Source organism: Cololabis saira, chromosome 5 (genome assembly GCF_033807715.1).
Source record: "Cololabis saira isolate AMF1-May2022 chromosome 5, fColSai1.1, whole genome shotgun sequence".
NCBI lineage: Eukaryota > Metazoa > Chordata > Actinopteri > Beloniformes > Belonidae > Cololabis > Cololabis saira.
In genome coordinates this window covers 40,216,134-40,229,477 of record NC_084591.1, presented here as the reverse complement: position 1 = coordinate 40,229,477, position 13,344 = coordinate 40,216,134, and the positions used below count along the sequence as shown (strand labels likewise).

The following is a 13,344-nucleotide window of genomic DNA, read 5'->3' as shown; positions in this document are numbered from 1 at the left end:
GCATCCGAAAAGCAAACTCTGCAATTATGATGACCGCCGTGTCCTTTTCATTTCCCATCTCTGTCTCTCTCTCTCAGTGTCTGTCTTGAGCGCCATCCCTCTCTTTTCCTCTCCCCTTAGTTTTCTCTTTTTCTGACCTGTCTTTTTTGAAAGGTTGAGAAAAAAAAACAACTATGATTATACATTATGAGGCTTTTTGCCTCAAGTTTACTTTTTGATTCAAGCTAAATCATTTTTGAACTTCCTTTTATGGTATATTCATGCACCTCAAAGAGTACATCCATTTTTTTTGTTTTAGTGGGACGTTTTAATAATTTGTCCGATTTTTATCAGACTGTAATATTTTGTGTAAGCTAACTAGAGTACTGTGCATGGCAAACCCTGTAAAGTTATTTATTTTTATTTATTATTCTTTGCACAATTTTTATATGGTCATCTAATCTGATTAAATTTACAGTTTCATTCAGTTGATAGTTATTTCTAATTAAATTATAGTTTTTGCACAACTTTTGATTTACAGTTAGAGTTCTATATTTATTGTTATTTATTCATTTTTTTCATAAGAGCGATACATTTTAATCAGTTGCAGTATTGTGTTGTTTGATATCGGCTGTATTGAATCTTGTGCTTCACGACATTGAAAGAATGTTTGACTTTTTTATATCATTTTAATTTTTGCTCTTATTAGTAGAAACAATGAAAAGAAGCGGGATATTTTTGAAGAGAAAGTTGGTAGATCACAATTACAGTGTGCTAAATTTATTTGACAGTTTAACCATTTTATATATATTTAACATTATTGAGACCGCTAATGAGGATATACAATATAATACAACACTGTACAGTAAATTGTATGAAACAGCAGCTCATAGTACTTAAAAAAAGCTTCACCTCCGCGGGCTATAACAGTAAAACTGTGCTTGAGCATTAATGCATAAGTGTTATAAAATGCAATAATCCTTCCTTTTTATCTTCATCATGACTACTTTTGTTTATTTAAAGTACATATAACCGCTAATAATCAATAATATTCCATTTTCAGCAGAGGTGTTGTAATGGAGTATGTTTAGATTTAATTGTTGCTCTTATTCAACAAAGCAAAAATCAATTCTCTGTTCTTATTGAATAAATTAATTGCCTTTTTCTTTTTAAGTCCTTCTTCCTGTGTTTTTCTTGGGATTATTAGTGTTTCTCTGCAAACAGATTCAAGTGAGCGACTAAATAACTGAAGTGTTTACTAATTAATGCTTTTAATTCATTACAAATTACTGACATACACTGCCCTTAGTATGTCAGTGAAAAAAAATGTCAGCATTAAACTATGACCTGGCCTTTTTCCTCCCCGTGTGTGACTTTGTGTGTGTCAGATGCCCCCGATGTCCATGTTAAGAGTATCAGCACGTATGTGCCTCATTCTTCATGTTTCTCATCTGGAAAATCATCCCATGTCCTTCCTTCACCTTTCCCATATCTGCCCCTGCAATTGCTTGATTTGTAACTTGATTTCAGGAAAGGGAAAACCTGTAGATTATCCAGCTTTCATTAGAGGGAAAAACCCAGTCCGTGTCAGAGAAAGAAGAAATCAATTTAATACAGACTTAACTGGAGGAAATTGCATATTCTGCCTGTATGTGCTGAACAGGCACTTTCTCTTCCTCACCAGAGACCTGCCTCCCTATTAATTGCAGTGTGTGTGCACGTCGGAGCGCAAGGGATAGTGTATATGAGTATGTGTGCATTTGTTTGTTTGTGCGGGGTTTGTGTTTGTAATGTCCGGAGCGTATGCATTCATTTCTGTGTTGGGTGCTCGAATGCATGTTGCATGAGTGTGTGCTCAGTCTGTTGGTTGCTGCGTTGAGGTCAGTTCTCAGGCCTCTCAGGCACCCAGCCTGAAGTGCATGTTTTTATTTATTTGCAGCGTGCATGTGCGCTCACTGCACGTGCTGAGTTTCTTTGTTGGTGTGTGGCGAGTGCTCAAGCGCATGTGACTTAGCCAGGTGGAGAGGAGACTGGTTGGTATTTATGAACAAACGTCATAATTGTGACAGGATGATATACGACCTGCACATTCTGCTTTTTCTCCCCTTTCTCTTTCTCGTTTTGCTAATATATATATATATATATATATATATATATATATATATATATATATATATATATATATATATATACATACGTATATGATATGAGATATGAGTCTTAAAAGCTGATGACCAATTTAGCCAGGTGTGTTGCAGACAAGGTCACAGATATCTGAGTTCCTGTGCGTTACTCCCTCCGAGGCCTGTGCTAATCTACAGAGCAAGAAGAGGGGCTCAAAGTCATTTCTCTAATTGCTTTTATAAGGTGCCCTTTTCACATGGTGTCTTCCCTGCTCATTCACTTTCATCGCCATTACAAACCCCTACCCCTGCACCTGCTGGTTAACATACATCCATGGATGCTCTCTCTTTGTATTGATATTAACAGCCTCATATTCACAGGGAGAGAAACCACATGATGTTATATGAGTGGTACCTCTTTTTTTCTGTCTCTGCTTCATGGCTGACGTGTTAATCAGGGTCTGCAGGGTAAGTGTTTGGTATACCGGGGTACTTTTGATTCCTTTAAGTGTTGGCCCTGCTTTGGTGATCTATGGGGGGGGTGGGGGGTGGGGGGGGCTGAGATGGTGAGTAGCACAAGGTGAGGGAAGATGGAAGTAGGGGTTAAAGTATGAGAGTGAAGGCTGAGAAGGATAAGGGGAGTGGGGGATGAGATTGAGCCTAGTGCATTAAGACAGTGTATTATTTGGCGGTTCCACTTGCTTGCGTCCATTAGGGGTGGCTGCTGTGCTATTAAAGGGGTCAGCAAAGTGTGTGTACCTGTGTACGTGTGTGTGGGTACACCTACATGTGTGTATTTTAACAGTTAGTAGAGTGGTCCAGTGTCTTATTGAACAGGATGGGGCTCCCCTGCTCTAATACTTCTTCCTTTTATTGGATTGGATGGCCCCATTTATAATTGTATTAGAGCGCTTCCCCCTCTGTCCTCCACTCCTTCTCGATCTTTCACCAGAGCAGGGACCACGTCATTTCCAAGCATGCATGGGAAAACACCAGCGGAGGCCAAGAGTATACCTCTGCAATGGCCAACATCCTCCACTCACTCAGGAAAAGGTTGACTATATCCTTCCATTCTTCCTTAAGGTGAAATGAAAAAAAAAAACGGTTGAAGGCAGCTGTTCTGTTGGGCGGGTGGCTGGAGGTGCAGTTTGAAGGTGGTGGTCGAAGCTGAGGGCGGAGGCATCAGATGTCCACGCTGCCTCTGCACTGACCTTGGCGATTGCCGTTGTGAACTATTTGCAGGTGTGCAGTCATGAGGATACAAAGTTTGCAGCAGTTTCTGTTTTTTTTTTTTTTTAGCCGCTTAGCTTATTTAGATGTGTTTCACTCATAATTAGCCTTTTGGTTTTAGATGGCACGATAGGTTGCGTGTAGCTGGGGGCAGTAAGCTCTATCACCGTAAGCTGAGCTCTGTGGTGTTGCATACTCAGCGATTGCTCCAGAGTTAACCAGAGAGGCTTCGCTGCCTTTCACTTTTCCTTCGCCCTTGAAGAGACCAGGAGTTGTCAGGTCCTCATAAAAACCCTGAACGATTGCGTCTGTGCGTTCTGCCTGTCTTTTTCTGCCCTTTTTTTTCTTCTTCTCCTTCCAAAACCTGGCCATCTGTCTAATTGTTCACCTCCATCGCTTTAATGCTTTTTACATGCTCCCCCCCCCCTCTCTTTTCCAGGCAATAAACTTTATTTTCTTCGCAAGACTTCAATCTGCAGGGGGAGGGTTGGCGGGCGGGCAAGCAGGCTGCTCACCTTCTCCCTGCTGGATTTGCTCCAGTGGCCCCTCTTAAACACCCCCCCCCCCCCCCCCAACCCCGGTCTCCCATTACTCCATGTCTCCTTCCCCTTTCCTCCATGTCTCTAGGGAAGCGAGTATGTGTTTGTCAACCAGACACCTGCTTTCATCTTCTCTGCTGGTCACACGCACATGGAGAGCTATCCTGTTGAGGAGGCCTTAAAGTGGCCTGTTAATTATCTCACTGCTACCTGTCCTGACCTTGTTTGGACCGAATCCCTCCCTTTTCTTTCTTACAGTTAAATATTTGCAGTCATATGCATCATACTACCAAATAAGTGCATTTATGCATCTAGTGAAGTGTCTGAAAGTGTCGAGAAGTATATATTCATATTGCACATACAAGCCATTAAATTAGACAGTTGTCTCCTCTCACCTGTGATTACTGCTGTGTGCAGATCATATAAGCAGGTACCCTATAATCATATCTATAATAGTCATAATCAGCCCTTTAATGATCTGTAATAGGATCCATATAATGGTATAGAGTGGCATCAAGAGAATAATTCAGGCATAGATAATGGTGTGATAGCGTGGTTTTACCCTTGAGTCACAACATTGGATTTGTTGTGTGCATGTGTGGGCATGCGTATGCCTGCGCATGAATATATAAACACACCCTGGGGCAGTTAAGTTGTCTGTAAAATGCCTGAAGAATCACATTTCCATCAAAAGGTATGTTTAACCCTTTGTTGTCATTGGGCTCATAGTTCTGTGGAGTGTCCATGCTGCGAGTGTCACATATACTTGGCTCTGCAGAGGCAGACATGCAGAGGGAAGACATTCCAATATAACGCCCACAGACAGGAGATCATATCAGTGGGGAAAGTTTGACACAGGAGCGGCAGCCGTGGTGGATGCGGTGGCAGCTTTGGTGGTTGCGATGGCGGGTGGAGCGCTGAACGATCTTCCAAGTGGAATGTGAGCTTGCAGGAGTCCTCAGGGGCGGCTGGCAGGACGCAGGAGAGAGCAGAACATAGAGACCAGAGCATGAGGGATGCTCTGCCTCCTGGGTCCAGCATTGCTCAGTCTCACTGCATGCTCCATGCCCTTACGCTAAGCCATTCTAACATATGCCAAGGTCCTACGGGAGCTCATACAGAGTAGGTAGATTGATTGAAAGCAGATTGTTTTTTGAGAGGTTGCGCTGATAAAGATGAGGTAGGAGAGAAAATGTTCCTAGTTGATACATTTGACAAACATGGTTGTATTCTGTCATTAAAGAGATTTGCCCCTTCTGGCCCTGCATGCGTCTCTACTGGAGCCTTTTGACCTTTAGCAGAATGCTACAGTGGGATGGAAAGGATGATGAATATTTAGCCTGTCTTCTCCAGTGTGTAAATGCAGCTATGCATTCACTTCTTAAGTCATTTATCTTTCTCTGCTGCTGTCCTATCCTCACCCTGTCTCCCAACATATGGTGTAAGAGGAGCCACACATACCTGCAAACACACACGCACACACGCACGCTGCGCAGTGAGAACACACAGGCACAGTTTCTTTAAGACTTTGCTGCACTTTCAGAAACAATGTGCTGCGTTGGCCAGCAGTTTCGATTCGCTATTCTGGAGAAATAAAGGACGTAGCGCAGAAAAACGAGGTGATGATGATGCTCTGTCACCTTCCATCACACACAAAAACTTATTACCCACTTACCTACAACAAGCTACCTTTCCATTATCACTCATTTTCAAGATGCAGGCTCCTTCTGAGGTCTATATTTAAGATGCAACTTATAGATAAGGGAATTTAAAATATACAAAAGTATAAAGTTTGACTCTGTTTTTTGTCTTCTGTGCCAGGCTGGATGATTAAATTCTTTAAGTCATATTCATCAGTCAACTGACTCGTCAACAAAGTTGTGCACAAGGTCACCCACAAGCGTTAAGAAATACTGAATTCAGAACACACAGGTCCTGTTTTGAAAAAGCGCACCGAAAGAGCCGTTAGGACTAAAACTAGAACCATTATTCTTGTGTGTGTGTTTTTATTAGTCGAGAAAGGAAAGACAAATCAAGCACCCAGGGTTTCTTATCCTTGGATTAAAATGAGATTATAATGAATTTGACTTAATTGGATTGTATTTATTAAACTTTGCAGACTTTGTGTGTTTTCTGTGTAAAGTGCCTTAAGATTACTTTGATGTGATTTAGTACTATACAACTAAGTCCTCTTTTGTTAAAACGCTCGCTCTTTTCCAGGAGGGATTATTAGGCGAGAGATGCTACAGTATGTGTGCCATTTACATTTCCTGTTTTAGGGGACTGAAAACATTGGATCATTTAAAATAATAACAATATGTTTTGGGTTTTTTTCCCCGCTGAGCTTGCCTCTGAAGGACAGTAATGATGAAGAATAATCTCTTATTTGTGATGTCAGGGATCGTGTTGGTTCACTCATTTACTGGCTGTTACAGTGTTTCTTTTGTGTTTTCTGTCTCACCAGCACAAAGCAAAAGCTGAGGCCATGATGTGCAACCTGGCCTCTCTTCGCAGTGTCAGGGAATTCGCAGAGTCTTTCAAAGCCAAGAAACTGTAAGTACAAACCACAATATCAATTCTGGGTGTTGGTGTCCTCCCCCTTTCTGAAGGTTTTATATTCTCACGGATGTTTGGATAGGACAAGACAGAGGACAGCCAAAACTCCAGGAGATTTTTATTTATATCTGAGATAAAAAAAAAAAAAAATATTCAAGAATTTAAAAAGACAAATCATGAAGATAAAAGACAAAAAAAAACATTTACAGAAATAAAGACACAGATTTTGACACTGACACTGTTTATATTCTATGCAATTAAACAGTGTATTTTGTTATAACGCATCTCTGTATTAATCCCCTGCTATAATACCACACTTAAAGGGCATCTTAAATTACTGTTACTGACGGACGCCATATGGACGAGGCCTCTGGAGTGTGTGCGTTTGCGTCGATAAGCTTGACATTGGTTTGGGACGCGTTCTGTTGTTTATTTTGTGGTGGTCAGCTCTAACTGTGCGCGTTATGCGTCTGCTGGTTGGTTGTTCGGTTGCTATTTTGGGGTCATGAATTCTGTCATCTGTACTGCTCATCCACACGCAGGTTTCTAGGCAGAGGGGTGTGTGTGTGTGTGTGTGTGTGTGTGTGTGTGTGTGTGTGTGTGTGTGTGTGTGTGTGTGTGTGTGTGTGTGTGTGTGTGTGTGTGTGTGTGTGTGTGTGTGTGTGTGTGTGTGTGTGTATGGGGGTGGATGTTGGTGTCAAGGGAGCCCCTTGGGGAGAGGCAGGGCAGTCATCGCCCGTAGCAGCCCTGGGGCAGGGTATGGCCATCCAGGACACGTGTTTTGGGTCACAGCCAAATCTCACGGTGGCTTCCTTCGCTCTTTATCCCATAATTTCCTCCCAATTCACACATAGAAGTAGCTGTGCTTCCTTTTAGTGCTTTTGTTTGCTGTAAGTAATCTCAGAGATTTTCTTTTCTTTTGCATGCCCCCTTTTTGCAAATGTTCCTATGTGCCGCAGCTTCCCATCTTTCTCTCTCTCTTTTATGTTGTCTCTGTGTCTGTCTATGTCACTCTCCCTGTACGTCAGTATTTTGGCAAGGTTGTATTTCTTCATTAGCTGTGCTTTTGGGGAGGGGGGGGGGTTCTGGGACTCCCAAGGGACGTCAGAGTACATTAATTCTCATCAGAAGGCGAGCAGAGCAGAGTGGAGGCTGGGAGCTCTGAGCTGTGAATGGCACTGGGCAGCTGTCTGAGTCTACCACCACTCTATTACTGCACGTATATCTTCAGGCACAACACACACAGGAGCCGCAAACACAACACACACATACTGTATGTGTATGCACAGATGCACTCAGGCGGCTCTGTATGCAGATGCATAAACACACACGCACATACACATGCATATTTGTGAACACATGTTCAGACACGCGTGCACAATAACGCTGCTGCGTTGTGTCATTGACAGGTGAAATGTAATCAGTCTGTTTCTTTTCGTTCTCTCGTTTCTCACTCCTTTGCTTTTAAGTGCTTAAGTCAGTGGCTTTCACGGTGCTTTGTGTTCCATTGACCCCGATTCTGCTTTAATTGCCTGTCCTTTGAAATGAAATTACCTGGATATTGATATTGTTGAATGCAGCACGATTTCATTGGGATGTAATTGATGAAGGACAGTACTGACAGAAAAGTCTAATACATTTTCTACTGAATGGTCCATAATTAATACATGCAATTTGTTCTAAGTTGTGATTTTTTTTTTTCTCCCTCTTTTATTCAGCTCTAAATTCAAGCCCATTATGTGTGTAATAGTTGTAATGTACAGACACACAAAGTAAGGGCACATCACCGTTTATTAGCATTATGGTCATTTTCGGGTGAATATTTTCACGTTTTACAAGCATCCATTTCTGGTTTATGGGTTTAAATATGGGTCAGAATTAGGTGCGCTCACATATTCATGCTGGATGTGTGTTGCCAGTTTCCCAGTTTCCAATAAAGTGCAGCGTTAATGACCACTAGTCTGAGCTCAGCTCACACAGGCAATCTCTTCCTGCTGGCCCACATTATCATAGAGGTCAGGGGTCATACCCGCGGGGGTTATTTAAAGTAAATATATAAACGGATGTCTCCCTGTTTGGTAGTTAACACCCTCGTTTGACCAGCGCTGAGATTGCACAGTGCGCATAGTGTTGTGTGAGGTCTTAATGTGGAGAGAGGGACTGTGGTGTGGCTGCAATAGGCCTATTAAAGACATTCATTAGGCCTGCGCTTATGAGAGAGGGACTAACTGGTGGGCAGTTGAATTAACAGGCCTTTTACATTACAAGCAGACTCACCAGAGGGCCGTCCGAGTTGTGTGGGGGAAATTCTCTGCTTGCCAGAGAAAAGTTGGTTAGGCGAGTTTTTGATCATAAATTTGAGATATACTTTGAGTGACATGTGGCTTTTGCCCCTCTGTCTTTACTGAATCAGGTCACAACATTTAATTCCCTAAGAGGCGCCACTGGCATGAGGATTAGTTTAGAATAACAGCTTTAGCGAAAAAAGGTTAAAAAGTTAGGTCAGGAGTTCATGCCTGTGCTGTAACTGTGAGGCCCCTAGTGGGCACTTTGGGGACTGAGCCAAGAGTTTGGCCTTGTGTTTCACAATGATACTGTACTTCACACTCTATTAGGCAGAGGAGCGCTGGGCCAAAAACAACAAATGTGATTTGCTTTTATTTAAGCAGAGAGCAATTTTGGAGAAAAACTTGAAGTCACAGCAACTTTTGCCTTTCTATCTTGTTTTGTCAGGTTATAGAGGTTGTCTATTTAAACTTGTGTTTTCCCTTCAAACTATTAAGTCAGGCTCCCTCATTTTTCTTTGTATTTTGGAGTAAAAATTTAAATATCTCTGCTGGTGTGTTCGTGATGTGCTGAGGTCAGCATTCTGTAAGTTGACTCGTGCCTAGGTTTGTGCACTTTAATGAACCTTGTGTGTTCGGAGGCCTGAAGGTGATCGTACAGTACACTACTATTTAATAGCATGGGATGGCTCATTATAGAAAGGCATAACAATTCACACATTAATTTTCCAGCATCCAGTTTTTAATTAATCCAGTAGGCAGTCTTAAACACAGGGTACACAAATTGCCTTCGGCCTCATAATTAATTCTAATGGAAGAAATTAAAAATTGGTGGGGTGTGTTTGGATTGTTCGGCTGTGTTACTGTGGTTTTGGGCTCGCTCGAGCGTCGCTGTCACCGACAAGGATCTCCTACTGCCCCGACCAATCTAGCAATCTTCCTCCTGTACCACTCGGGTCTTTTTTTTTTTTCTTTCTTAAATAGGCCTTTAATGAAGTCAATGGCTTAACGCATCAGGAGTTGTGCATGCCTTTCCTTTGATCTGTTCCGCCTGGCCTAGTCAATGTGTTGGTGGGTTTGGTTACTCTACAGTAGTTACACACGGCCTGTATCAACACTTGTTACTCTCACCACCCGTGTGTGTTGAAATGGTTTGAGACTGCTTTTCACTGTGTTGTTGTGCTTGGATTCCAGCCAGCCGTATTCAGTATCAACAGTGCCTGTGTAGCCACGGGGAGTATCACTGGAAACCTGCGTATCATATCAGCATTAGTGATGCTCTGGCTCTTTAGACCTCTGAAGTCTGCCTCGCTCAGGAATGAGACAGCCTGTTTCCTCTGTCGGATTTTACCTCCCTCTCTATCACACTTCTTTCTGTTTAGCTTAATATGATATGAAAATTGACTTAAAAAAAGTTTTTACTTCATAATTAATCAAACACGTTTTTTTTCCCTTCCTCATCCAATAGGCCTCTGCATATTCTGGTGTGTAATGCAGCAGTGTGCACCCAGCCTTGGACCCTGACGGAGGATGGCCTGGAATTAACTTTCCAGGTCTGTCATCTGGGTCACTTCCTCCTGGTGCAGTCCCTGCAGGACGTCCTCCGTCGTTCAGTCCCTGCCCGAGTGGTGGTGGTCTCTTCAGAGTCTCACAGGTAAGGTCAATCAGTTTGGTGGAATACGTAGTTTTGTATCTGTGAGTCTCTGGTTCTAATGAACAGACTTATAATCTTCTTTACCGCAAAAAGGGTTAGATATAATTTGGTAAGTGAAAAGCAGGAGGTGCATGGTGGACGAGGTATCATCCAAATTGACTCTTAGACCCCGTCCACACGTAGCCGGGTATTTTTAAAAACGAATATTTCCCCCCTCCGTTTATAAAAAAATTTGCATCCACATTACATCGTTTTTTAAAAAAAACCCTTCCACACATAACCGAAGATCTGCGTTTTCGACCACATTCATAAGCATTCTAACCTGTAGATCATCTGCGGCTCCCGGGGAAGCTGCACCTCCGCGGCTCCTCCGCGGGGGCTCCGTGGGGGCTCCGCGGGCCCTACACCGTACAGTGCGCGTCGCCGCGTACCCTACGGCGTAGGCTCTGCGTCGGTGTAACGGTGTCAAGACCAGAGACCATTTATTTAATAAATAGCTTGGAGAACAGATGCTGGATCATCTGTAGTTCTGTAGTAAACAAAAGTCGCACGTCAGAGCAGATTTGTTGTTGTTTTGGCGCATAATGTGACGTTCGAAAACGCAAAACTCCGGTTGTCTCTGTCTACACGCATCTACATAAACGGAGTTTTCAAAAATCTTCACTTTGCCCGGAGTTTTTTTAAACCTTCGTTTATTTGCGTTTTCGTGTGGATGACAGGTCCAAACGTAGGAAAATATCTCCGGTTTAGCAGATATCCGCAGATATCCGGCTACGTGTGGACGGGGTCTTAATGACAATAGGGGGTAGGTGGCTCAGTTGGTAGAGCGTTCGCCCATGAGCCTGAAGTTCAGTGGTTCAAACCCTAGTTCCGCCTGTGTCCACCAAAGTGTCTTTGGGCAAGACACTGAATCCCCCGGTTGCTCCCGGTTGTCAGGCCAGCGGCGTTGTGTGGCAGCTCCGCCAACGACCGGTGTGTGAATGTGTGCATGTGTGGGTGAATGTCTCCAGTGTAAAGCGCTTTGGGGCTGTAGGAGTACAGCTGGAAAGCGCTATATAAGTGTAAGCCATTTACCATTTACCAATAAGTAGTGAAAATAATGCAATTCAATTCTTCTCAATTCAGTTTTATTTATATGGCATCTACTACAACGCAAGTTGTCTCTAGGCGCTTTCCAGAGACCCAGAACATGACCCCCCCGAGCAACTATAAAAAAGGTAAAAACTCCACTAGTGGGAGAAAAACCTTAAACCAAAGAGTGGGAAAGACAAATTCCCCTTGAGGAGGGAAGAAACCTGGTCCTGGCTCATAAGGGGGGACTCTCCTGCTGAAGGCCAGCTGGGCAGAGCAGGAAAAGAGAAAACAGAATAGAAAGGAAGAATGAAGAACAGAGAGAGGAGAGGCACAGATACATTGCCAAAGGTTCAAAAGACAAGCTATATTAGTGTTAATTATCCGTTAGCTGGAAAACTACAAGTTTTATGGTCAGCTGCTGTACTACAGAGATGACTATATAATCAGGTGTAGACAGCAAACACTGGGATGGTCAGAGTGTGGGACTGCAGGTCAGCATGCAGCTCTGGAAGATCTGGCCTCCAAACATGCATGGAAGAGAAAATGAGGGGCAGACCAGCACAACAAACTACAAGAATAATGGAGCACAATTATGCTAATGAGATGCTTCCAATTAATAACTGTGGACTGAGCTGACGAAAGGAAAGAGAAGGAGAGGAGAGCAAAAGGCCTGAGGGGTACCACTCAGTTGGAGTCCCCCCGCAGCCTAGGTCTATAGTAGCACATCTACGCTAAAGTTATGTTTAAGACGAGCTGCTCTAGTTCTGTCCTGTAGCTGCAGCTATGACTACTGGCCCTGGCACCCTAGTTTACACTAACTATAGGCTTTACTAAACAGAAATGTTTTAAGTTTGGTTTTAAAGGTGGAGGTGGTGTCAGCCTCCTTAACCCAAACTGGAATTTGGTTCCATAGTGATGGTTCCTGATAGCAGAAGGCCCGTCCTCCAAATCTACACTTGGATACTCTGGGAACTCTGAGTAAACCTGCACTCTGAGAACGGAGAGCTCTGTTAGGAACATAAAGCACTATCAGATCTCTCTTTCCGATTCCTGTCAGCACTCACACCATTTTGGATCAGTTGGAGGCTATTCAGAGAATTACTTGGACATCCTGCTAATAATATATTACAGTAATCTGGTCGGGAAGTCACAAATGCGTGAATACGTTTTTCAGCATCACTCTGTGAGAGGATGATCCTAATCTTTGCGATATTATGGAGATGGAGAAACGTTGTCTTTAAAATCTGATTGATATGCTGTTAAAATGACAAATCCTGATTGAATATAACTCCAATGTTTTGCACAGTAGTGCTGGGGGCCATCACAGCATAATTTAATTTCTTGCTAAGGTGTTTGGGACCACAAATAATGACCTTAGTTTTATCGGAAATTAGAAGCAAAATATTAGTGGACATCTAATCCTTGATGTCCTGAATACATCGCTGAAGTTTGGCTAACGTTTCTGTATCATGTGTTATCAGTCATCACCTATTGGTTTTACGTACATGAAGTCGCTGTAACTAATGTCAACCTGATTCAACTTATTTCTATGATGCATTTTGTCACAAATATTTGTATAAGATTGTTCTTAGTAGTGCTTTTTTTTTCTTCTTTTTTGGGACGTTCTTTATCATGTGGGAAAAGCGCTGATGATGTTACAGGATTTAGCTATTTAGCTATTTAGCTAGGATTTAGATTAATTTTTTGGTTTAAACTCCAGTGAAAAGTCTATTTTCGGCTCTGCTTCTTGGAAAGTAGGCTGGTGATTTCTTTAAATCAGCGACTTAGGTAGAGGGATCTTCCAACTCGTCCAATCTCCAGTTGATCAACATGTTGAAGGGTCCTTCCATTATATTCCGAAACCTGACATTTTCCCTGATATTGTGTGTTGAGACCAAACCATT

The 13,344-nt window shown here is 42.6% G+C and overlaps 1 protein-coding gene across 1 annotated transcript in view; it reads left to right on the top strand.

Annotated features, from left to right (window-relative positions):
• Window positions 1-13,344, top strand: part of wwox (WW domain containing oxidoreductase) — a 161,303-nt gene that overhangs the window by 40,098 nt on the left and 107,861 nt on the right. The window contains exons 6-7 of the mRNA XM_061722046.1: window positions 6,336-6,424; window positions 10,181-10,366. Of these exons, the coding sequence (XP_061578030.1) occupies window positions 6,336-6,424; window positions 10,181-10,366 (275 nt within the window). The remainder of the gene's footprint in view (window positions 1-6,335; window positions 6,425-10,180; window positions 10,367-13,344) is intronic.